We start from the raw sequence: 27,259 nt of genomic DNA, 5'->3' as shown, positions 1-27,259 counted from the left end.
GAAAGTGAATCCTTCCTTAGTCAAGCTTCAGACAAGAACCCAACCCTTGGATGCCTTGATTACAGCTCAAGAAACCCTAAAGCAGAAGCCCAGCTAAGCTATGCCCTGATTTCTGACCATGGAAATAGGGCATAATTATGTGTTATTTCAAGCTACTAAGTTTGTGATCACTTATTATGTAGCAGTAGATAACTAAATTGGTTTTCAGTGAAACAACAGGAATCCTCTAGCAGGTCCAAGCTACAAAGAGTCTAACAATTATGTTTCTTGCCATCATCCTGTTTCCTATGCTGCCCTAACTTGTACCAGATACTATAATAACCGCTTGTGCCCGGTGATCTTGTCCAGTAGATGTAGTCATCTTACCATGTTATCTCTTACCTCCCTGGCAGGATTTAATGCTCAGTTGTCTGCTACCAGACGCTGCAAGGCCAGAATCATTTATTACAGAAAGTTTAAGAATATTTCTGTATTAACAAGTCCTTGTCACATAAACATTAATGGAAAGCATAACTCAGTCTCAAGGTACCTTATGGAACATTTATCCTGAATTGCTTTACCAAGGCCTGGAAACAGGTGATCAAAATTCTCCTCTGATGATGTATGCAGCCCAGGACTATTGTGACAGAAGAAGGAAGGGAGAGAAAAAAAAAAGGAAAGAGAAAAAAAAAAGATATGAACCTCCTTACATTGTTCCCAGGCAGCTTTCCTTCTGAGTGTCAATTTTTATTAAATGTCTCTTATTTCTCTTTTTCCCCATGCAAGTATTGGAAATGAGGAAGAAATTGGTTTAATAATTTTCTGAGAAATCAGCTAAATTCTAATGTTGTTTGATCACATCCAGTTACAAAAATGTCAAGTGCATTTCCATTTAGAGTGCTTGCTTAAACAGCCGTGCAAATGGGGAACACCCGAAAATCAGCATATATCATGAGAGAGTTTTGACTTTTTTTTTCAGTACACACTTGCATTAATCCACTCTGTTACTCTTGAAAATAATGCATTTTTCCGGCACATCATTCCTTAAATGAGGGTGATCCATCACCACTGGAGATTCACCAGTGAGGCACATTAATAAAAGCAGACAGATTCAGTGTGTTTTCTTTGGGAAGGTTTGCTTCTCATGAGGACAACGTTTGGTTGCTTATGCCAAAAATTCAACCCAGATGTTTCTACAACTCCTGTTTTCCCTGCTAGGACATTTCCCTAGATAACAGCTTATCATAATTCTCATTCTACTCTTCATTAAAGAGCTGTTCATCTCAAAATATTATGTGCTATAAGGGGATGTGATTTTTCTCCCCTCTTCTGAAAGCTGTTGAATTAAATATGTTATAGTAACTATACTATACATCCTACTCTGATGAACTCAGGACTGTATTGTGATTAAAACACACACACACACATACACACACGTCCAAACACCTATGTGAATAGTAAGTAGTGAGGCTCAGACATGTGGAATTCAGGCAAATTTCACATTTTTATCACATATTTTTCAAATCTTAAATATTTCTGAATAATTTACTTCCTTAAAATGACTAATAATGGGCTGTGGGAGAACTGAATATTTAAATTTCAGTATTTAATTAGATTAAAAATTAGCTAAGCAGTATTTTTATTGAATAAAATTATATGGTATTTTTCTCCTAATCAACCCCCCCTTTTTATTTCATTCCAAAATATGTATAAGTACATCACATATTTAAGCACTGCTACTGACTATGTACAGTTTAATCTCTAATTCCTGCTACTATATTTTAGAATATAGACTTTCTACAGGATAGGTGAATGCTCCAGCAGGCTACATTTTTTTTTAATGTTTACTTATTTTTGAGAGAGAGAGAGACAGAGTATGAGCAGGGAGGGGCAGAGAAAGAAGGAGACACAGCATCTGAAGCAGGCTCCAGGCTCTGAGCTATTAGCACAGAGACCGATGCAGGGCTTGAACCTGAACCATGAAGTCATGATGGGAGTTGTAGTTGGACTCTTAACTTGCTGAGACACTCAGACGCCACACTTCCCTCCTTTTTTTTTTTATATTTATTCATTTTTGAGAGACAGAGAGAGACAGAGCATGAGTGGGGAAGGGGCAGAGAGAGAGAGGGAGACACAGAATCCTAAGCAGGCTCCAGGCTCTGAGCTGTCAGCACAGAGCCCCACATGGGGCTCGAACTTACTAACTGTGAGATCATGACCTGCGCCAAAGTCAGACTCTCAACCAACTGAGCCACCCAGGCACCCTTCCCTCCTTTTTTAATGTCCAGCATAGCTACATTTTAGCCTTAGTGAGAAGACTTCATCTTCTCATATTCATTTTGACAATTCCACACTTAAACTATGTGTAATGATTGAATTGAATTCAAGCCTGTGCTTGAAGTATTGAATCAAATATTTAGTCACCTCAATAAAACTGAGAATAACAAATTCCTTAGCACAGAAATTATCAAATACCCAGTGTTAAGCCATATAGTATGTTTATGAAATTCAGAGTAAAACTGAATTTCAGAGTTGTATAAAAACATAACAATAAGATATATAGACACTCCCTAGAGCAGATCAATTATTTTTGGTGTTATTCTCAGTAAGTGGATTTGAAGAAATTTAATCAAGTAAAAACAGTTGATAAAATATGTGTTGATTAATCATAGCAACATACTTATATGATAGATTCAAGGGGCCATACATGATCTAAAACATGATTTATGAAAAAATATCAGTAAAAACTGTGCTGAGTATCTAATTGCATGAAGTTGCCAGGAAATGGGAAGAGTTTTAAAAGATAATTACCATAGACGATTTAAGATCAGAAGAGTCATATGTCTCTATATAAAGAAAAGTTGGCCTACAGAGAGCAATGGTACATTCAAATCAGTTGAGGATATCAGCACAAAGAAAAGTACTGAAGACATGAATTAGAACATTCAAGGCAAACAGCTTGAAAGAAGAACACGGTATGAAACAAAGATTAGAAATAGACACATTTTAACGGTTTTTGTTTTCCTTAACATTTTCTGAGGTTGGCTGAGAAGTTGATAACGTTCCAGAACATGAGTTCAGATTAATAGTACTAATTTTTAGTCACCAAATGGAGTTAGTATGTAGAAAGTTACAAGTGAGTGGCACTCTGCTCAAACTACTAGAACAACCTGGGTAAGCAACAAAATCGGAGTTTAAAAAAAAAAAATCAGAGAATTGAATATGCAAAGAAAGTAAAATAAACTAAAATCCCACAAGTTATTGTGGGACCCAAGGAATTTAACAAAAATCCCCTACCCCTGCACAAGCAGAGCAAGACTAACTCCATTTTGTGCTACACCCACCATCTCATGTATAACCCCCACATGACCTACTTATTGCTTAAGACACTCCCCCACCCTAGTCAAGCCACTGAGCACACCCTTACTGGAAACCGGCTCATATAGGAATGCGGAACCCCTAACTGCCAAAAAATGTAAACCCCGCCTTTTGCCCGCCAACCTTGAGCGCCAATTCTGACCAGAGTGATAGGCTAGTTCAAACAGTTACTATAGGGTAAATTGTAATTCAATTGGCCACCTGCGTGTGGACTGACATGACTATGCACCTTTCTGTGTGTGTTACAATCTCATTGGCCACTGGCCCCTATAAAACTGCTACACCTTTTAACCTAGGGGTCCAAGTCCCTGCTCTGCTGTGTCGGGTATACTTGGGCCCAAGCTCGAGCTTGCAAATAAACCCTTGTGTGTTTGCATCAGTATCGGCTCCTTGGTGGTCTCTCGGATTCAAAATCGGGGGCATTACATTATGAGCACTTGGGAAGCTGCTTTTACCACTAACAGGGATGAGGAGAGGAGAAATCTTTCAGAGATAAGGGCCAGGCATGTAGAAACCTGACCGACTTTTAATGAACTTTCGCAGCACTACGCAGACGAGTTCGAAGGATGAAAATCACATGACACCTCAGCCAGAGTCTGGTCTGTACCCACTTGCCCTGTCTTTCCCCAAGTATTTACCATGATGGGGGTACACTGAAGCCTGGGGACAGAGCAGGGAAGTTGAGAGAGATACCCCTAAGGTACATGGGCCTTTTCCAAGGGCAAAATAACTATCCACCAAAAGCTGGAACTAGAGAGAGAGCAATAAGAGAAATCCATAGAAGTACTCTGAGCCTTTGCGGACTGCATTACAGCTACATGCCAAAGGCTGGGGACAGGGCAGGAGAATAAAGAGAAATCCCTCTGAGAAACTGTGGCTCTTCACCAAGGGTTCTACAGCAGGCCTCCAAACCCTAAGGGGTGGGCTGCAGGATAGGAAGACATTTCCCAGGGAGCAGGAAAAGAGAGCAGGACAAGAGAGCAAAGAAAACACCAAATGACTCAGAAAACGAGAAGCTGGATGTGAGTGAAAAAGAGATTACCAGACTCTTGCTAATGCTCAGATCCCAAACCTTGCTAAAGGGAAGGTTTTAAGTCAATGCTTTAAAGTACTTTAAGTTAGTGATGAACTGAATTTAACCAAAGGGGCAAGAAAACTCAGATGAGAATCAAACATAGATTAGGCTGATTTAGCCCACAAAAAAGGACTGCCAAAGTGGAATTTCATATTGAGGGAAATTATTCTTCAAAAATAAAAACAAAAGAAAGACGTTTTCAGAAAGACAGAAACTAGGCAAATTCATCACTAGTACATCTGTATTGGATGGAATGCTAATAGGTGTTCTCTAGGAATTAATACCATATGGAAGTCAGATATGCAGAAACAAATAAGGGGACCCTATAAGGTAAAAATATGGGTAGACATCAAATACATTTTTACTTTATTTACATATACATGTACTAATTTATCTGTAAATGTTTTTAAAAATAATTTAATAAAGTAATATGCTTTTGCCACATATAGAAGTAAAATATATTACAATAAGAACATAGACTTACACTGTTATATTTTTTAAACATTGTTAATGACATAGTATAAATAGGAACAAATGTGAAGATGATAGACAAACACAATCATAATATATAACATTAAAATGGACTAATAATCATGGGGTTCCTGGGTAGTTCAATAGGTCAAAAGTCCGACTTTTGATTTCAGCTCAGGTCATGATCTCACAGTTGGTGAAATCAAGCCCCACACTAGACTCCACACTGACAGTGCAAGAATTCTGCTTGGGATTCTCTCTCTCTCCCTCTCTCTTTGCTCATCCCATGTGTGTGCTCTCTCTCTCTCTCTCTCAAAATAAATAAACTTATAAAAAAATAAATAAAATGGACTATCATTCCACAGACAGAGATTGTTAAACTAGATTTTTTAAAAAAGGATTTGATTATATGCTGTTCTCAAGAAACACAGTTTAAATATTAATATGTTGAAAATGAAAGTATGTAAAGATGCATCATGCAAACACTAAGCACAAGGCTATAAATTTCAAGATAATGGTCTTTACCAGAAATAAAGCATCTCATAACAATAAAAGAGTGAATTCATTTAGAAGACCTAACAATTTTAAATTTTAAGTACATAAAAACAAAGCTTTCAAGTACATGAAGGACAACTTAAACACTAAAAGAACAAATAGAACTCACATGTAGTTAGACATTTCAAGAATCTTTTCTCAGTAACTGAAAGGGACAAAAATATCAGCATCATTGTAAAAGACTTGAACAATCACATCAACTAAGTTGGCCTGATTGATATTTGTAGAATACTAGACCCAATAGCTATAGAAATACACTTTTGTGTGTGTGTGTGTGTGTGTGTGTGTGTGTGTGTGTGTGTTGGGGAGGTGGGTAGAAGCTATAAAAAGGTCAATATGGTGGGGGCATAAAATTAGTTTCAATAAATTTCAAAAGATCAAAATAATATAGAATAGCATTTCTGACCACAACATTAATTAGAAATTAACAAGATATCAAGAACATCAGAAAATATTTGGACATAAAAACACCTTTTAAATGGCCTGTTGTAAAGATATAAAATGGGGTCAGTCTGGCAAACTTTCAGATGTTATCAGGAAACAAGATTATGAATATATAGCTATATGGTCAGATGAACTTTCCTGTAAGAGCATAATAAATGATTATTCCTTCTAATGTGATAGAGAAATGTCCTTTTGTGTTTCATGATCACTGATAGCTAATTCCTACTCCTTGGAGCCTTGATCACCTCTGTCATTCATTCATTTTTGTCTGAAATATCTGAAACATTCTTTTACAATTTCTCCCCAAGTCCCCATTTTATTCTTCATCCTCAGTAAAACAGAGTTTATAGCATTACTAGAATAGTGCAGGAGTCAGAGGTGGTAAATACATTTAGTTACCCCAGGAGTCCACAATGTTAAAGTTACTCCAACAAAAATATAATGGAAGGTTAGGATCCAGGAATGTATGTTATTAACGTATCAACTCATAATCACAGTTGTAATTTAAATAACAAAATTTTGAAATAATTAAAAAATTAATTCTCTAATATTAATTAATCATGTTATAACCAAGCAAGAAAAACAAATGTAAAGAATGGAATATTATGCAAAAATAGAACATAAAAGCCATAATCATTGTTCATTAAGTAAATGCAGCTGCATGAAATGAGTGTGCATAAAAATATTTTACTTCACAGGACACCTGTGTGGCTCAGTCAGTTGAATATCCCACTTTGGCTCAGGTCATGCTTTCATGGTTCGTGAGTTCAAGCACCATATTGGGCTCTCTGCTGTCAGCAAAGAGCCTGCTTCAGATCCTCTGCACCCCCCCCTCTTTGTCCCTCCCCTGCACATGCTCTCTCCCTCAAAATAAATAAACTTAAAAAAATACTTCACAAAAATTTTCTGTTAAATTACTAGTAAGTATTTGGGCCTATTTCGCATGTGTAATTATATTTTTGTCCCTTATTTGGAAGATGATTTGCTCTTCAGATTGTTTCTATAATCAATGTTACCTTGCTGTTCTATTTTATAAAAGTAATGCATAGATATTATTAAATATATAATATATAGAAATGTCTAAACTGAAGGAATACATAAAGGAAAAAATGAAGTTGTTCCTTAAATCACCGTAGAGATCATCATTGTTTAACACTCAGCAAATATTCATTCAGACTTGCTTATGTATATAAAAATTGGAGAGATGTATGTATATACATGTGTGTATAAAACATTTATTAAATGTGCATGTAATTATAAACATATATATACATACATATTATCCTGTAACCTGATGTATTCATATAACAAATAATGCAATGCGACTATATTTCATTATGTACTATGGATAATAAAATCCAGCATGTATAATAGCTTTATGCTAGACGTCTTCCTCAGTACTTGACATAAATTAACTCATTTTAACCCTATAATAACCAGTATGTTAGATGTAATAATTATCCTCATTTACAGTTCAGAAAAATGAAGTGCAAAGAAGTTAAGAAATTGTCCAAGGTTACATCGCTAAGAAGTAGAATAACAGAGGATTCATCCCCTTTAACAGTTGCCTAGTAGGCCAATGTATAGATGCCCCCTGGTTCACTTAATTCATTCCATATGGATTAACATTTAAGCTACTTCTATTATAGTTCTAATTCTTATATATACATATATATATATTTTTTTTTCTATTGTTATCCAATCATTTCCAAAGGATAATTTCCTAGGGTAAATAGATTAGCTGGGTTCTAGATTAGAGAGAGAGAATGAGGTACGTAGATATGTATATATATGCATGTATCTACATAATAAATAGAAAAAAATAATTTTTGTTTTTTGAAAGATTATTAGTAACAGTATGTCTACAGAAATATATTCTTCAGTGATAATTTCATATGTATGACATATCTATATATATTTTTACAAATATATTTTATACAGTATCATATATGTACTGTATATATGTATCATGTGCATGTCTCACATATACATATATACGATGTATATAACCATGACATTTTATATCAAAGTGCATATTTCTTCATGCATGCCCTTATCAATAATCTTTGCAAAACAAATTGTATTTCTTTTATTATAAGTGATATTATGTATCTTTTCATAAAACTTATTAGTTACTTGGTTTTGGTTTTTGTTTTTCGTTTTTGTTTTTTTTCCCAAGAATTTTGATCCTGAGCTTACCCCTGCTCTGGGAGACTGTTGTTCCATATTTGTGGTTGAAGTTGGGTAACTACACTTCTAGGGTACTCAGTGCTCTCAAAAGGCAAGCACATGTTCCCTATAACTCATCTATAGTTAAAATAAAAGTGCCTGAGCATTGGCCTCTGTGGGAAGAACACCTGCCTGGAATTGCAAGAAAAATAGATGCAAAAGCCCCCACGTGCAATGTGCCTGCCTCTATTTGTAATGTAAAGTTTGTTAATAAGAGCCAGCTGTCTCTTACAGAGCCAGCGAGTTCCTGCTCAGAATGTGTTTACTAAAAGACCCTCTTGAAATGGCAACCAACTGGGCAAGTATCCTCAAGCAGTTTTCTAGATGAGAGGAAAGAAGGAAAAATAGGGTTAAAGATACATTTTATAGAACTCCTGCTGAACAACTTCAGGAAGCTTTTCAATAAATTTAAGGTGGTAGTCAATAAAGGAAAACCTTAATTCTACTTAGACATTGCTTTCAAGACCTCATGAAAAGGCTAAGCTGTTTTTATGACCTTTAACATTCTTCATTTTCCCTTCATTTGGACCATTTCATTAAAGCAACTTGTAACCAGGTAATGATGCAGATCTCTTTGCTTGTTCAAGATATATACCAATTATCTATTTTTCAGCTTCATGCAGAAGTGTTTAAAAATCATTATTCCTGTATCTAAAAATGAATTCCTTGAAATTACTTTTTCAAACTAAAATGTTACTTTTACTCTGTGTGTGTGTGTGTGTGTGTGTGTGTGTGTGAAAGCACCTTAGATAAAGAATAACATTCATTTTATCTGAAAGACTTGGGAGGCCAGTAAGGATCTTTATTATTCATGAAAGGAAAACTGTGGAAGAGAAAATAAGCAAGTTGTTTAATGTATGGGTTATCATTTGGAATACCCTGAAAAACAGGACCTAGTTGGGAGAGATCCTTCAGAAGAATTCATGTGTTAAACCATGTCAACTTAAGCAGCATTTTATTTATTTGGGTGTCACAAATTTTGAACAGTCTAAACTAATGATTTCCAACATGTGGAAACTTTGCAGAATCCTTTGGACATGTTAAGTTAATGCACAGAGTTGAATAGATCCAAATGCAAAGCAAAATGTATTATTATACCAGAGTTGTTGCCTTATGTTTAAAGATTTCTTGCAAATCAGTAATGAGGAAAATTGTAGTCCAAGAAAAGAATAGTGAGCAAAAAATACAAGTAGGGAATAGACTTTATAAAATGAGAGTAGCCAGGACAAGAGATTTTAAAATGTTTCTTTTTTTTTCAGTAGGAAATTTCGAATGATAAAGTGGTGGGAGCACCAGCTCATGAGTGAGGAGGACTTAGATTCTAGCTTTGCAATCCATAGTAAGATCCTTAAGGCATGCTGAATCTCAGTGTCTTTATTTATAAAAGGACAATAGTGTTAGTTCTTACCTCATAATGTTCTGTGAGAATTAAAGAAAGAGAATACATTGGTGGCTAATAATGTGATTACTTTCTTCATTTATTTAGTCTAAATATTAAGTGGCACCATTTGATGTTTGCATGATTTTGAGAAACAAACATAACATATTATAAGTCCAAACTGAAGCATCTTGCCACACTGGAAGGAAACTTGGCAATATGAATCAAGAAGGTAAGTAATTCTATATGTACAATACATAATAAACAAATTCTAAAAACAAATGTGTAGGATTGTTCGCTAAAAATTTGTTGATTGTAGCAAAAAATAATTCCAAGAGTATAAAATTTAGGGATATATCTCTTACATGTATATAATGGACTGTAACACAGTCATTGAAAATAATGTGGCAGAATAAAATTAATTTGGATTGATATAATTACATGAAAAGATGGTTATATTATCCAATAAAATGAAAAGATTAATAATCCCCATAAAATGGCCCTATTTTCTAAGAAGTTTTAAAATATATACATTTTTAAGTATAGAAGAATATGTTATGAAATATTTTGTCAGTTATTTCTAGATAGTGAAATTTAAGTTGATGTATCATTACATTTTTTAATTGTTCAATAATCAATGCATTTATTTATATACTTTAGAATAGTATATAAGAAGTATAGATGGAAGGGGAATATTATATAGTTTTTGACTATAGTAATAACACGTTTAGCCATGTAAAGCAGTACATATTAATGGTTATTTCCATGAATCACACAATTCCCTAACAATAGCAGATAAATGAAAACTTAGTGGACTATTATTTATTAATACGTTCTTAATTTCTATTCTCCCACCCCTTGTAGAGTGAGCTATTGCAAAGGTGGAGAAAAAAAATTTTTTTTAATCTGAGCTTCTCTTTTTAGTTCTTCTTTCCCCGTGTGGAAAAATCTGGGCATTTCTCATATTTTGATGTGTTGAATAACACATTGGTCAAGTTGGAAAGAGTAATTTTGCTAAGATTTTCTAACTCATTTTTTACCCAGAAACCATATCTATCAAGGCTAAATTACTCTTCCATTATTTACTTATAGAAAGAGAACACGTGCATTCATGCATGCATGCATGTGTGAGCAGGAGAAGGGCAGAAAGGGAGGGAGAGAGAATCCCAAGCAGTCTTCATGCCTAGTGAGGAGCCAAACCCAGGGCTCAATTTCACAACCCGAGAACACAATCTGAGACAAAATCAAGAGTTCATTGCTCAACCCAGGCACCCCTATTTTCCATTTATTGATCCAAAAATATTTATGGACTATTATGTATCAGGTATAGTCCTAGAGTGGAAGCCTATGTGTAAAAGATGGCTAGATGTGTCTGTTGATGTCTAAAATAAAAGGGTTACTAAAAGACTTAAAGGAACCTAGTACTGAAAGAAAGAGAGGCTAGTTGCATTTCTTTTCTTCCCCAATCAGTAATAGAGGATAATATAACAGAAGCAACTCAAAGAAAAATAATAATAATTTTATCCAAGGATTGGTATAGCTTTAAGCTATATTGATATAGTTTAAAAATGTTTTTATTAAGTTTATTTATTTATTTTTGAGAGAGAGCATGAGCACAAGCAGGGGAGGGGCAGAGAGAAGGAGAGACAGAATCCCAAGTAGGCTCCACACCATAAGCACAGAGCCCAATGCGGGTCTTTAACTCGTGCACCATGAGATTGGGCCCTGAGCCAGATCAAGAGTTGTACACTTAACCGACTGCACCACCCAGGTACTCCTACATTGATACAGTTTTAAGCTGTGATTGATATATGTCTAAACTCATTTAATGTTTTTTTTTTTCTTTTCCTATGTCGGCCTTTATTTCCAACTGGTAAACCTTTGACTACTAGATTTGATTTGACTACTATTAAAAAGGTTACAATGATAACATTTCCATTACTCATATACAGAGCAGAGAGAAAGAAATAGCAAAAGTGAGGATGGGACTATCCTAATACTTGGTGAATACTAGCTGAAATACTTTACATACATCAGAATCCCTTTCTAAGGGGTTTATGTGTAATTTCACTAATACAAGAAAATACCATCCTCTTTAATCATGACTGGCTAAGCTAGTCTCTGTCAATTAAATGACATTGACTTTCATTAGTGAATTTGTTGCTTTCTTTATAAAATGCAGATTGTGAAGAGAAATGAACAACCACAGGAGGCTCAATTCAAGTTTGTTGAGTCAATTCATTTAAATTCAACAAATGTTTATTGAATACCCACTGGGTATCAAACTTTGTGCTAAAGTAATTGATTCATAATGGTTTGGGTGCTTATTAATTAACAACATTTGCAATGCTTCCATTATTATATGTGTGATTGGGTGGCGTTCTGAGATAATTAACATTAAAATCCTGTGAATTTCTAAAGGAACTATACAGAAAGATAAACAAATATTATTCTCTGTACTCATAACTCGTATTTTTTGTAACAATTTCTTTTGTAATGAATTTTCTATTCATTAGAAAATTGTGCCTTAAAACCAAAAATGGAATACTCACACTTGATAACAAATGTATATGAAAATCAAGTTTGCAATTATTTTGAGATTTTACTAAAATCCTGATAAGTCAACATCTGCTCCTAGAAAGTTTCTCAGACATGCTAATAAATAAAAAAATGATAAAGCTATATGTAAAACCATGAGGCTAAATGAGACTTCAGGATAAGTGTCTTTATTTTTTGTCCTCTCAGAGAAACCTTATCAAATCCTTCACAGATTTGGCTGTTCCATTCATGCAAAACTCCAGAGGGAGATGGTGTGTGTGTGTGTGTGTGTGTGTGTGTGTGTTAAGCTGTGACAGATTAATTTATTCAGTAAAATATTATTTATTGAATTCTGTAGCAAGCCACTTAATATCTCTTTAGATGGCCCAAAACCATTAAGCCTACCATTTAGCTGCCAATTTCTATTTTTTTATTACTGAATTTCCTTTATACTTCTCACAGATTACTATATTTCACACACCTGTGCCTCTGTTCAGTAGTCTCTTAAGTCTACTTTTAAAATTCTTCCATAGTTCTTTTACTATGAACAAAGTGTAAGCATCTAGAACTTAAGCAGTGTATATATAGTCTTAGTAAATTCTTACAGCAGAAAAAGCAAGAAAAACAGGAATCCATGCTCTTTTTTTATACCTAGTTTTGTAACACCAATGTTTATGTGATTCTGAATCCTAATCATTAGTGAAGAAACTACTGACATAGGATGCTTGGATAGTTCAGATCTGGAACATGAAATTGGACTTATGTTAAGTGAGGTACGCATGGGTGGTGAAAAGCATGAAAAGTAATTTCAATAGGAGGTTCTCAGAGACACCCATTGAGAGCTTTGCCTGTTTACTTGCTGCTCTGGAGCGGAGTGGCTTAGAAAACTGGGCTGCTGTCAGGGCTGGGAATGTGGCAAATCCCAAATCCACACCAAGGGAAGCTACATGTTTGTTTTTTGATTAAGAGGGGCCTACAGTGATAGGGTGCCCTCTGTAAGAACTCCAATACTCAAACCCTCATATTCAAATACCTCCTAACCTCCCACCCAAAATCACTTGCCAAAATCCTAGAAAAGGGACCTTGAGTGCCAAAAATAGTCCAGGTTTGGCAGTACCTCCAGAAATGACCCCATGAAATCACACTCATTCCAGAAGAAAGGTGCTTTTTAGTGGCACAATTAAATATTGGGCATCTCTTCACATACATATTCAAATAAAGAGAGAAAACAGTGAGAGGGACTAGATTCATTATGTGCATGTTTCTTCCCCTTTGCCTGCCTTTACTCCCCTCTCTTTTCCAAGGGAAAGACATGACTTCTTCCTATTTTGTAAATGAAGAAACAGGATACTGGGAGAGAGTGGAGGTAAGAGTGTGAGACTTAATTTCGGTGGCTAAATCAATTACTGCAATGAAGACCTGGAAGTGGAGGGCGAAACTGGGAAAAAGAAAATTTGGGTTGGAAAGAATGATTGGCAGGAGGTGTAAGAAATTCCAATCAGTTATGGCAAATGAATGGGTTATTTGAAACATTTGCCCTGGGTTCTTCAGGAGACGTGAGTAAAGAATGAACTTCCTTTCTCTAACATCAGTTGTTGTCTGTTGCATCTCTAAATATGATGGTGCAGATGTAGAATCCCAGTGTCTCAGGATTTATAATAAAATAGTCAGTTTATTGCTCCTGTTCCAGATTTTCACCTTCTTACCATCTACCATCTACCTTCTACCATCATTGATTTATCATCATTATTGAATGGTTGCATGATTACTTCAACATTTTCTACGATTCTACATTGGTGTTTCCAAATGCTAATTTTTTTATTACAACAATTTAGTTATCACTTTCTTTGAAAGCATTACTGTTTGTGTTACCTTGAACATATGTATCCATGTGTGCATACAGACATAGATGTAAGCATGGGTATAGTCAACATAGAAGTTTAAACGTATGCAAGCAGAATATTAGACCTTATTCTTAGAAATATTACAAGGATGTGGTGATTTTTTTGCCTGAGAAAACCTACTGTCTACCTCTGAAGTTGAACTATTTGGCAGCTACTGGTTGAATAAAGATGTAATATACCAATCCTGATACTGGGGATCTAAAATACTTTATCTTTTTAAGTTCTATTGTATTCTAAGTCTAGAATACCACTTAAGAAAATATTATTTTTAATTCAGAAATCAAATTTATGTCCAAAGATATTGAGTATTGTTTTTAGATAATGAAAAATTGGAAATATCCAAGATATCCTAAAAAGAGAATAATGGTTTTGTTAAATTGGTATAACCTTAAAACAAAATAGCTAGAAAATATTTTTAGTTATGGTATTGCTGAAAAAGGTAAGATTAAACTACTATATGTACATATACACAATCTAATTTTAAAATATAGATAGAAAACTATTAAAAAGTAATGCAGTAGAATGCTCATAGTGGTTTGTAAGTGTTATTGAAACCAGTTAATTTTTATTTCCTTTTACATTTGTGCATTAACTGCCTTCCTATAATTGTATAACTTTCAAAATAAAAAATAACTTTAGAAGTATTATTATTAAGATTTTATCTTCAATTCTATAAATAAAATTCCTTCTTCACATTTCTCATATGCCCCCAAAATTGGCATGCACATCTACTCATTCAATCAACATGTATTGAGAGCACTCTATAGATGAGACAGTATGTTACATGCTGGGGACACGAAATGCCAAGCTTTAAATCAGGAATCTTTCCTTTCTTACTTTTTAAACAGTGAAAAGTGACTTGCCATAAGTCAAAAAATCAGATACATTATGGGAATTTTTACTAGGGTGTTAAAATGTGTATTATCTTTTTGCATATGTTGGAAATTTAAAAAAATAGGTAAAACTCACCTCCAAAAAAAATCAATAAAATATATTAGTCACAGTTAATTCCCAAATGACATCTTAGAAGTAAATCAGCTTAAAATTAAGTAATAAAAAGCATGCTTATTTCACTCTCTCAAACCCCAAAAAAAGAATCAAAATAAAAGAAATTTCTAAGAAACAAATAAGACAACACAATAAAATCAACCAGGGAGTTTAAACCATCCATTCTGTCAGTCTACACAGGTGTAGACAATGCACAGGGTGCATTTTTCAATTTCACTCTTTAGGTGATCTCATATCGTTCAGTGGTATTACATACCATGTTTAGGTTCATGTCTCCAAGTCTTACATATCTTGTCTAGATTACTCCCTTGAATTTCATCATAATTTTATTTTATTTTTTAATATGAAATTTATTGTCAAATTGGTCATATATCCAACTAGCTCTTAATTCTATTCCCTTGGATATCTAACAGAAATCTCATTTTAAACACTGGAATACTGAGAGTTTCCCCCAAATCTGTATCTCTTCCAGTTTTTAGTTTTATTTTACCTGAGGCTCAGACCAAACTCTTGAGCGCCTCCTTTATCTTTTCTTTTCCCTTTCTTCACACTCATATCTGATCCATCAGCAAATACTGTGGGCTCTACCAAAATATTTCCAGAATCTGGTCAATTCCTCTCTACCTCCACTGCTACCACCCATCTCACGTCTGAATCATGATCTCTGTTTCTATGCTTCATATCTCCTCATTCTCTTTTCAAAACAGACACAGCGTAATCTTGTCAAAATCTAAGGCAAGTGCCTCATCACTGCTCATAACTCTCTAGTGATTTCCCGTCTCACTCAGAGTAAAAGCCAAAGTCCCTACAAGGCCTTTGAAGGAGCACTGTGATTTGCCTCTCTCCCATGGCCTCTGATTTCATCACCTCATTCTAGTTCACTCTGCTCTAACACACTAATGTAATTACTATTCCTTAAACAACAAGCTCTCACTTCAGAGCATTTGTACCTGTGCCCGGATTTTTTTCTCACTAGCCGCAAAAATCACTCCTGCTCTTCCCTTTGATCTTCCCTCAAATGCCCCCTTCTCAATGAGAACTTCCCTTATTAGAGTAGGCAGTTAGGCTTTAGCAGGATGCCTGGAAGCCAGCAAAAGGAGAGTCCCGGCTTGTTATCAGGAAAGTTAGAGACCTGTCCTGGCAGCATTCCAAAAACAAAGCCACAAAAAAGATGGATCAAACCAGACAGGCCAAAGACAAAAAAAAAAAAAAAAAAAAAAAAAAAGTCTGGAGAGACTGACCAAATAAGGAAAAAAAGACATGAAACACTGCTCCCAAAGAAATTCCCTCCCCAAATATGAAATATTCCACTCCTTAGTTAACAACTGTCAATGAAAGATAGAGACCGGGTCCAGCTCTCCCTTGAATTTGCTCGCTCTCACTTCTCAAGAGTGTGCTCTCTTCTTAATAAACTCTTCACTTGTACCATTCAACCACTGTCTGGGGCATCCTTGAGTTCTTTTCTTGCTAAGAAAATAAGAGCCTCTGGTGACATCCCAGGGACAGGCTGGGCAGGGGTCTCAGAGCCCAGGAGTCTGCCTAGTTCTCTTGGCAACATCTTGGCCACCCTGGCCAAAATTGCAACACCACCTCCCACGTGAAGATTCCCTAACCCCCCTCCCTGCTGTATTTTCCTACCTAGTACTTTTATTTATCTCTTTAATATCATACACCCAACCCTCCCCAATGTAAACTTCATGAAGGCAGGTATTTTTTGTGTCCTTTGTTAATTGCTAGATTTCCTCCAGTTTCTAAGAGAGATGTTTTGCGTGTGGTTGATACACAACAAATATTTGTTTAATTAATGAATGAATGATCCATGGGGTTAGGGTTGTAACTTGGGTAGAAATATGAGTAGAATTAAAAAAAAAGGGACTAAAAAAGGAAACACACTTGTTTAAGAACATCTGGGGAATATAGCTGAATTATTTCTCTCATCAAACAGATAAATAGATGGTGAAAGTAAATCAGTATTGGTCAATTTTTATTGTTTCACTTTGTCTACCAACCAGCCTCATTGTAAAAGCTGGCTCATATCTTCAGAGATGGAATGGCTTTAGACTGGTCAGTTTCTGGCAATTATACCACAACCAAATTGCTCTCACAGTCCAAACTCCCAGCTAAGTTAGAGAGGGAGTTCTTCAATAATACCTGAACATGCAGGGTGCATTTTTCAATGTCTTTCCATTTACATAAGAGAGAGTTGAATTGCTCAACAGAGTAAATACAATCATTGGAACCATGTACATTTGTAGTTACTTTCAATGAGCTGGAAATGCTTTTGGAAAAGAGTATATTCAGTGTTGAGGTATCTAACATTTCAGTAATTGACTACATATGGAAACAAATGATTAGGAAATTAGATAAAGAAGTTACACTTAGTTTTATATTTCAATGAAATCACTTGGTAGGATTTTTTTGCCATGTTTTGTAAAAAAATCATTTAATAGATAAGCTCAAGCAAACATAAATATGACCTATTTCTATTGCTGAGACACAAGTAACAATGATTCAGATATGCCATATTCAGTATATAACTCACAGATAATTATGTTCCATATTTGTAAGGAATCTAGTACATAAATCCTTAAATGGAGCAGTTTAACCAACTTTAAAAGAATGAACAGCTGAATGGAATTGTAATGATATAATGTAGAAGCATAAAAATTGAAAGAGTATAGTCACCTTATAAATTTTCTCCATTTCATATTTATGCTCTCTCTCCTCTATTTATTGTATCATATATCAAATGATTCTACTTTCTAGGAAACCTATTTTTATGAGAATAGCCCCAGTGATACAGCCATGGTAAATCTGGAGTAAGAACTTAAAGATACATGACCTCCTATACACTCCAGATGGCCTTGTATGATTTCTTCAATCATTTTGAAATGCAAAGAAGCTCTAGGGACATCAGTCAAATGGTGGCATTTAAATGTTCACCTATCTAGGGTTTTCTTGGGTGAAGAAGACGTCTGGATAAATGTGCACATTTGGAAAGCAATGTAGTCCTAGCTTCTGCCACGCAGCCCTGAGAAAGAGCTGGTATGATCCATGAATAATGTGGTGATCGCCAACACAAAAGCAAATCGTGTTGTACCTTAAACCAATTCTTTACCTTGAGTGTCAAATTAAAGTGGTTAATATATCCATTGTCTTAGAAATAGCTTGATAACTCTTGATAAGACTGCAATATTTAAATTGCCACTAAGTTGCCACCTTCAATAACTTTGCCATGATCAATAAGTGGTTCACTGCATTTTGTAAGGTGATACCTAAAGCCGTTGTTCATGATGTGATGTCTGAAGCATTTAGTTATTACACTGTTTAAAAGACACTTATTTTATAAAGATCTGATATATAATTTTTAAGATATTCTTCTGTCTGTTGCTAATAACTACTTTGAGTATACTTTGAATAACCATTATAGAATATTCATGTTTATCCTTTTGTCACATAATCTGGGCTTTCTTCAATCTCATCCAGGCCTATTCTATTTATTAGACAAGTATAAATTATTATTAGATTATTTCAAAGACAGAGTCTTTATTTATAATAATAATTCAGATGTATAAGATGTTTACAATTTATAAAGCAATTGTATTTACACAACAGCCATATGCCATGAAAGTCTTAAAGCCAAAGTACAAGTTCACGTGGCATCAGTTTTACTCAGGAGTAAATACAAAACAAAATTTTATTGAAGCTAATGCAATATATTGAGAAGTAGAATTAGGGGCGTCTGGGTGGCTCAGTCTGTTAAGCGCCCAACTTTGGCTCATGATCTCATGGTTTGTGAGTTTGAGCCCCGCATCGGGCTTGGTGCTGACAGCTCAGAGCCTGCTTTGGATTCTGTGTCTCCCTCTCTCTCTCTCTGCCCCTTCCCTGCTTGTGCTGTATCTCTCTTTCTCTCTCTCTCAAAAATAAATAAACAATAAAAAAAATTAAAGAAGTAGAATGAAAAAGCCATATGCATGTTTTTTAGATTGCAAGAGAGCAAATATGTTTATTATTATTATTTTTTAAAGTAAACTCTACACCCAACTTGGGACTGGAACTCACAACCCTGAGATCAAGAGTCACATGTTTTGCTGACTGAACCAGTTGGGTGTCCTAGTTATATGCATTTTTATAAAATACCTAGTAAAATAAAGAAATTTTATATAGTCCCAGGATTACATATCTATACCCCTAGGATCTTAAGATATACCCATGCAGAACCTGTGAGAGACACCAAATACATTATTTATATTATTTTAATCACTCTAACAACTGTATGTGACAGGTAGGGCAGAAGTTTAACAATCCCATTTTATAGACAAGGACTCCGAGACTATAAAGAATTCCATGATTAGCCAAAATGATGAATTATTAAGTATGAAACCCAGTTCCCAGTTGCTGACCTATATAAGTCTAAATCTCCTTTTTGAATTTCATGCTCATTTTAATAACAGTGGAGGAGGACAAAGAACTGTTCAGAAAAAAGGTAGTTAAAATATTAATAAGAATAGACCCAAACCATCAAATCAGGAATTAGCTTTCTTCTTCAATTCTGATATATACTTTCTCTGATTTATACAAACTCTATTCAAAACATTTCATCCATATGGCACTTCTAGTATGGCTCAATTTTCAAAACGATGTAGCACGAATCACCCATAAGAAGTATCCAGCTAGCTAGCTACTTACCTATCCAGTTATCTATAAGTCGGTGCTGAGTTAAATGAAAATAATAAAAATATAGAAAGAAATATTCTCTGACCACAATAATGACTACAATAAAATTGTTCTCTGCATGACAGCCATGGCCTGGTGTGATCTGTATTGGATGCTGTAATATGAACTAAATGCAGTATATTAGTCAAAGGATCTCAGCAGCATAAGCAGCTGTTAATTGACAAAAATAAATTCAGCTGGTACATGAACTCATACCATGAACCATGTTTTATACTCCAACAATTTATGTGAAACTGAATGGGGCCCACATGGCATAACAAAACAATGGTTGTTAGAAAAATTACCCCCTCCATGACCACTTGATTTGTATATTCAAGTACTCCATGGTTTGGTACTTCATGCAGACTAAGTCATTACCAAAAGTGAAAAAATTGTTGGGAAGTTCAATTATTTTGCATGTCTACTAAATACATAAATAAATGAATAGATCCAGTCCAATCTAGTTTTAGAGAGGGAATTATTTAAAATGTGAGTTTGAGGTTTGGTATTTCTTATAATAGATAGAAATCTGTGAAATTCAAATTTCCAAAAGCTGATGTTATGGATTAATAAGGAACGACTTCAAATGAAATGTATAATCAGTAAAATCCCTTTTCATATATTGCATCTGTTTGACAGGTTGGGTTATGCTACAGTTAGTTATCATGTGAAACAGATATTATTTTTCCCAGATACTAACCTTGACTCTTACCTGAGGATCAAGAAGATTTTTTTTTATAAAATTGAAAAATAGATACAAGCAATCATCTGTATTGTCTCACTTTATCAAATCTGTTACATGTATTCTGTCACTTAATTCTCACAAAAAACTGTTACGTAATTTTATCTGCATTTTCTATAAGAGTTAAGTCATGGTTCAGAGCAGTTAAACAACTATCCCTGAATCTCACATTAAAATTGGGATGTGAGAGGTGAAGGGGATTAAGAGTACACTTATCATGACAAGCACTATGTTGAATCACTATGTTGTACATCTGAAACTAATATAACACTGTATGTTAGCCACACTGGAATTAAAAATTTTTTTTAAAAAAACTGTATTTGATACCAGATCTATGTAACTACTCCAAAGTTGATTTTTTTTAGTAATAAATACCATATATTTGCCTCTAAATGAATATAAGAATCTTTAAAAAATAAACCCAAGTCAGGGTATCTTTTCATTTTCTAAGCGTAGAAAAACTACATAAAATCATGAAATCTTTAACTGGATATGACAATCCCAAAGGTGACTACAATGATCTCTGCCTATTGGCATTCACACCCTTGCATAATCACCTTCCCTGGGGTGTGAGTACTTTGTAAATAACAGAATATGTAAGAACTGATGGGATGTCACTCCTGTGATGACATCACAGTTTATGAGTCTTGCCAGCCAATGTGCTTGAGAGCTTCTCCTTGCTGGCTTGATGCAGTCAGCAATGTTGAGAAAGCCCACATGGCAAGGAATCATTGGTGGTCTGTGGGACCTGAGGGAAGTCTCAAGTGAGATCTGACAGCCAGTAAAAGTCAGGGCCTTCAGTCACACAGCCACAAAGAAGTAAATTCTGCAACAATCTGGATGAGTTTAAAAGCAGGAACATTCCTCCCTGGGTGAGTTGAAAGTACAGTTCAGCCAACGCCTTGATTGTGGACCTGCTTAACCTTGAAAAGAGAACCCAGTTAGGGTGTGGCAGGACTCCTGACCTACAGAGACTGAGGTAATAAATGTGTTGTTTTAGCCATAAGTTTATGGCAACTTTTTATGGAGCAATGTGATACTAATGCTCTGAATGAGAAGCAAGGTTGGCAGGAATGCTTCAGAAAGGAAAAAGGACATCTCTATTTGACTACGTTGCATCTGAAGCATATCCGTGTGCCTCCTCCATCCTTGAAATACCCACTATAGACTTTTGGAGTTACCTCAATGGTCTTGACCTTGAGTGCTATCATGTAAAGTGGACAGAAGTTTTGCTTTTTCTCACAGTATTTTTATTCTGTAAGTGAGAAATTATCTCCTGAGTCATTATTATTCAGCATCAAATATGCAGTATTTGAATTGAGATTTTGTTAATGCACCAGGCAAAAAAAAAAAATAACAATTGTCTTTTATTTTTCTTGCTGTCCCTTGATTTTCTTGAGTGCCCTTTATAAAAAGTCAAGGTGTACCCAGGGAAAAAGAACTGAATTTTAGAAACTTTGGAGTAATGTTGCTTAATTTCAAAGACTATTAAATGTCAGGAAACCATCTGAAGAAAGGTGAAAATGTTTGGAAACGATATTTGTTTGATCATTGTTAAATTGTGAATCGTGTTTGGAAGAAATTTAGATGTATTTACAAGCATTGAAGCATTTCTTGATTTATTATTTGCATAGTTTCTATCACTACAATGAAAATTACCACAAACTTTGCAGTTTGACAACACAAAGTTACTATCTCACAGTTCTGTAGGTCAAAACTCTAGTAGGCTTGGCTGGTTTCTTTACTCTGGGTCCCACAAAGCCAAAACAATGTATCATAAGGGCTGTGCTTTTTTTGGAGGTTCTAGGAGAGAATCCATTTCCAGACTCTTTAAGAATCCATCCATTGGCAGAGTTCAATTGCAGGGGGTCCTACTGAGGACCTATTTCCTTGCTGGATGTTGGCAGAGGGTTGTTCTTAGCTTCTTGAAGTGACCATATTCCTTGGCTCATGGACACCTCCCTCCATCTTCAAAGTCAGTAATCAGGGCTCAAATTCTTCTCATGTTTCAAATGTTTCTGCCTCATCTAGCTGCTTCCTTTCTCTTCTGCTGCATGTCTCCAACTGTAGCCAGAGAAATTTCTCTCTTTTTAAGAGTTCATATGGTTAAACTGAGCACAGCTAGATAACCCAGGCTAATCTCCTCATCTCAAATACTGTACTCACATCTGCAAAGTCCCTTTAATATATAACCATAATATATTCATAGAATCTGGGAATCAAGGAGTGGGCCTCTTGGGGAGGAGATTTATTCTGTCTACCACACTATTCTTCAGATAAATTAAGTTATAATTTAATAATAGATGACTGTATAGAGCCAAAAACATCTTTAAATTGGGCAAAACAGTGTCTCAACAGAGTTTTCAGTTGTGTCATTCTGTGACACAATTAGAATTACTCCAATCAGGGGGTGCCTGGATGGCTCAGTTGGTTAAGTGTCTGACTTCTGTGCAGGTCATGATCTCATTGCTCGTGAGTTCGAGCCCTGTATCGGGCTCTGTGCTGACAGCTCAGAGTCTGGAGCCTGCTTCAGATTCTGTGTCTCCCTCTCTCTCTGCCTTTCCCTTGCTCGTGCTCTGTCTCTCTCTCTGTCTCTCAAAGATAAATATACATTAAAAAAAATTTAGAATTACTCCAATCAGCCTGGAATAGGGCACACAATCTTGATTACATATTAAAAAAAAGTTCAAAGCAGAAAAGCGTACAATTTCTTATATCATTTTCTTTTCTTCCATGTACAGCTCATTTCAAAGCCTATTTGTAGTTACCAAACTTCGTAAACTCTTATTTTATGTTTTTGCTACCTAATTGTCTAAAAATGATATATATTTCTATTTTTCACTCTTTATTCTGAAAGTTTCTTCACTGACTTTTTTTAATTATTATAAAATGTACATAGAGTTTAAAATTTTAACCCTTTTTAAGTGTAATTCACTGTCTTAAAGTACATCCACAGTGTTATATAACCATCACCACTATTTCCACACTTTTTTCATCATCTCAAGTAGAAATTCTATACCCATTGAGTAGTAATTCCCCAACACCCTTCTCCTCCCAGCTTCTGGTAGCTTCTATTCTACTATCTGTCCCTAAAAATTGTTCTATTCTTGGGGCACCTAAGTGGCTCAGTCAGTTAAGCAGCTGACTTCAGCTCAGGGCATGATCTCACAGTTTGTGAGTTTGAGTCCCACATCAGGCTCTGTGCTGACAGCTTGGTGCCTGGAGCCTGCTTGAGATTCTGGGTCTCCCTGGCTCTCTGCCCCTCCCCCACTCATTCTCTCTTTCTCTCTCTCTCACTCTCTGAAAAATGAATAAACATTAATTTTTTTTTTAATTTGCCTATTCTAGATACCTTACATATGTGTAATCATACAATTGTTTTCCTTTTGTGTCTGGCTTATTTCAGTTAGCATGTTTTCAAGGTCCATCCATGTTGTAGAATGTATCAGAACTTTATTCATTTTGATTGCTGAACAACATTCCATTGTATATATGTACTACATTTTGCTTATCCAATCGTATGTCGGTGGACACTTGGGTTTCTTCTGCATTTCCCCTTTTGTGAATAATGATGTTAAGAACATGGGTGTATAAGTATCTCTTGGAGACCCTGCTTAACTTTTTTCAGGTGTATATGCAGAAGTGAAATCACGGGATCATGTGACAATTCTGTTTTTTACTTTTTGAGGAACTGCCGTACTGTTTTCTGTAGCAGATGCACCATTCTAAATCCCCACCAACAGTGTGGATTCCAATTTCCCCACATCCTTGCCAATACTTGTTATTTTCTGTTGTTGTTTTGTGTGTTTTTTGACAGCAACTACCCTACTGGGTGTGTAGTGGGATTTAATTGTGGTTTTGATTTGCATTTTCCTAATTATCAGTGATGTTGAGCGTCTTTTCATGTGCCTGTTGATCATTTGCATATCTTCTTTGGAGAAATATCCACTCAAACCCTTGGCCCGTCTTATAATTTGTTTGTTGTTGTCGTTTTGTTGTTAAGTTGTAGGAATTCTTTATTCTCAATCTCAAAAATAACCCACATCAGACATACAAGTTGCAAACATGTTCTCCCATTCTTTGGGTTGTCTTTTCACTCTCTTGATAGTGTCCTTTGATCTTTGATGCACAAGTTTTTAATTTTGATGAAGTCCAATGTACCTTTTTGTTGTTGTTCTTTTTTGCTGCTGATGCTTGTGCTTTTGGTATCATAGCTGAAAAATCATTGCTAAATTCAAGGTTGTAAAGATTTTCTTCTATGTTTTTGTCTAACATCTTTATGGTTTTAGTCCTTATATTTACGTCTTTGATCTGTTTTAAGTTTTTACTGACTCTTAAACTTACAGTTTATTCTTCCATTTTCAAGATTTCAATTCAGATACAAAAAGTGTTGTTCATTTTATTTTCTTTCTTTCTTTTTTGGATTAGCGGCAAAAAAGATTTTCCCTTCTGTTTCAACTGGAAATCTAAAATGAACAGTCTCTGATTGCTTAGTATTGTGTTTTATTTGTTTTAATAAATATAATAGAGAATGAAGGTATAAATACTTTATAAACTCTATCCACCAACCTTTTTCTCATACAGTTTAAAAATGTACACATGGAAATCTAAGGAACTAAGGTTTCTTCTGCTTGGGAAGAAAGTTGTTAAATTTGTGTATTTACTATTGTGTAGTAAAGGATTTTGCTCGCTTTTGTATACAGTTCTTAGGAAACAACCTCTTACCCTTTGGAATTTCCCAAGTGATAGGGGTATCTTTGTTATCTAGTGTGGACCCCTGGATCACATTTGATACTTTATGTTAATGAGGTGACTCTGGTGGGTCCCTAATTTGTGCTAATGAAATGACCCAGGATAGGGGCTGGCCATGCCAGAAAGACCAGTCATGTGATTAGAGTGTTTGGGCTTTAAACCAGGTGATATCTACCCTACCTCTGAGGAGGATAGTGAATCTGGAGATTGAGTTTAACCATATGGCCAATATTTTATTCAGTTATGCCCGCATAATGAAGTCTCAGTAAAACTTTGGGCACCACAGCTTGGGTGAACTACCTCACCCTTTGATTCTGAAAGGGTCATAAATCCCTGAAAATTCTGCATTTGAAACTCTCCCAAACTTTGCCCTGGGTACCTCTCCTTTTGGGTGATTTGTATCCTGTTGCTATAAAACTAATTATAAGTATGGTGCTTTCAGTAAGTTCTTTGAGCTTTTCTGCAAGTTATTGAACTTCAGAGGTATCATGGAACCCCTGAATTTGTGGCCAGCTGGTCAGAATTGAAGGTGGCTCTGGTGACTCCCAAACTTGGAGCTGGTATCTGAAGTGAGGACAGTCTTATGGAGGAGTATACACTTTATCTCAAATTTTGCCACCTCCCAATATCTATTCGAATAAATACTGTATGGTGAAGGGAATAGTCAGCTTCCTTTGTGTTAGGATACCTTAGTGCCACCTCCCCAGTTGCCCCAAAGCAACTGAAACTTCATACTTAGAAAGATACAATTAAAAACCATGTATCTTCAGAGATGTCTTTTAAAATTCAAAAGTATCTGTGATTGGTAGCATATCAAAGTGTTTTCAATCACTCATATCTAAGGCCACTTAATCTATTAGAGTAGTAAAAACAACCTGTCATGATGTATGAAGGAATAAGAGTTTCAAGAAAGGATAGTAACCTGAGAAAATTTCAAGGCTGGGTTTTCATGTGGACTACCAGAGATCACCATGTCCTCTGGAGATGTAAGCAGGAAAAGAGAGCGTAGAGAGAAGGGGAAAGATACTTTAAGAACAGGGTGAGAATGTCCTCAGTGCAAACCATTAATTTCATTAAACCATTAACAACCATTAACATAGCCTAAGGCTAAGCATACATTTTGAAATAAAAATTATTAATCTCAAAATCCACAGAAGATACAAAGCATGTGTGTGGGGTGCCTGGGTGGCTCAGTTGGTTAAGCATCCCATTTTGGCTCATGATCTCATGAGTTCAAGCCCCATGTCGGGCTCTGTGCTGACAGCTCAGAGCCTGGAGCCTGCTTCAGATTCTGTGTCTCCCTGTCTCTTTGCCCCTTCCATGCTCATGCTCTCTCTCTCTGTCTCTCGATAATAAATAAACATTAAAATTTTTTAAATAAATAAAAAACAATGCATATTTGTTTTCCTTTTGTAAAAAAAAAAAAAAAAAAAAAAAAGGCTTTCCTAAGCTCATCCCGCTTAATACAGATAACAAGAAAGCACCAGGGCAGTCCCAAGCCATAAACCAACAATGAAATCCAGTGACCTTTATTTGTTGTTGTAGATACTTGCAGAATTGTAGACAAGTGAACTGAATAACTGTGAAGCAGACTCATGTGATTCACCAAAGAGACTTCTGCGTTGTGAAATCTATGCATTAAATATTTATTAAGCAGTACCTGTAGTTCATCCTTGTAGTAAGTTTTATAGGATATTCAAAAGAAAAATCAGAATCAGATTATCTTCAGGAATTGTATCATTATGCTGGGGAAACATTTCACATTTTAGTGTTACACAAAATGTAGTAAAAAATAATTCATTCTGAAAAAGATAAAAAAGTCTAGAAACACACAAAAGTCACTGGTTATTCCTGGGTGAGTGTTTCAGAAAAAAAATTTACATAAGGTTATTTCTTAGAAGGAGTTTACAAATAAATAGCAATTTTATAGGCAGATTGTGGCACGATGTGTATTTTGGGTAGACAGAATAAAATATGTATGAAAAACAGAAAGTAATAGAAGGGCAGATTTAAAGAGAACGTAAAATAAATATAAAAGGTAAGACAGTCTAGCCATAAACCAACAGCTAAACCCAAGGAACTTTGTGGAG

At 35.3% G+C, this 27,259-nt stretch overlaps 1 protein-coding gene across 3 annotated transcripts in view; it reads right to left on the bottom strand.

Annotated features, from left to right (window-relative positions):
• Positions 1–440: 440 nt before the first annotated feature.
• The window catches only part of STPG2 (sperm tail PG-rich repeat containing 2), a 598,009-nt gene continuing 571,190 nt past the window's right edge, over positions 441–27,259 (bottom strand). The window contains exon 14 of one of the 3 annotated variants that reach the window (XM_053217109.1): positions 441–616. In XM_053217109.1, the coding sequence (XP_053073084.1) occupies positions 487–616 (130 nt within the window). In that variant the 3' untranslated portion in view covers positions 441–486. The remainder of the gene's footprint in view (positions 617–27,259) is intronic. The other 2 variants (XM_053217110.1, XM_053217112.1) reach the window with 2 other exon arrangements.

The sequence above is a fragment of the Acinonyx jubatus genome, chromosome B1, assembly GCF_027475565.1.
Source record: "Acinonyx jubatus isolate Ajub_Pintada_27869175 chromosome B1, VMU_Ajub_asm_v1.0, whole genome shotgun sequence".
NCBI lineage: Eukaryota > Metazoa > Chordata > Mammalia > Carnivora > Felidae > Acinonyx > Acinonyx jubatus.
Note: the sequence above shows the minus strand (reverse complement) of the source record. Positions and strands in the feature narration are given on the sequence as shown.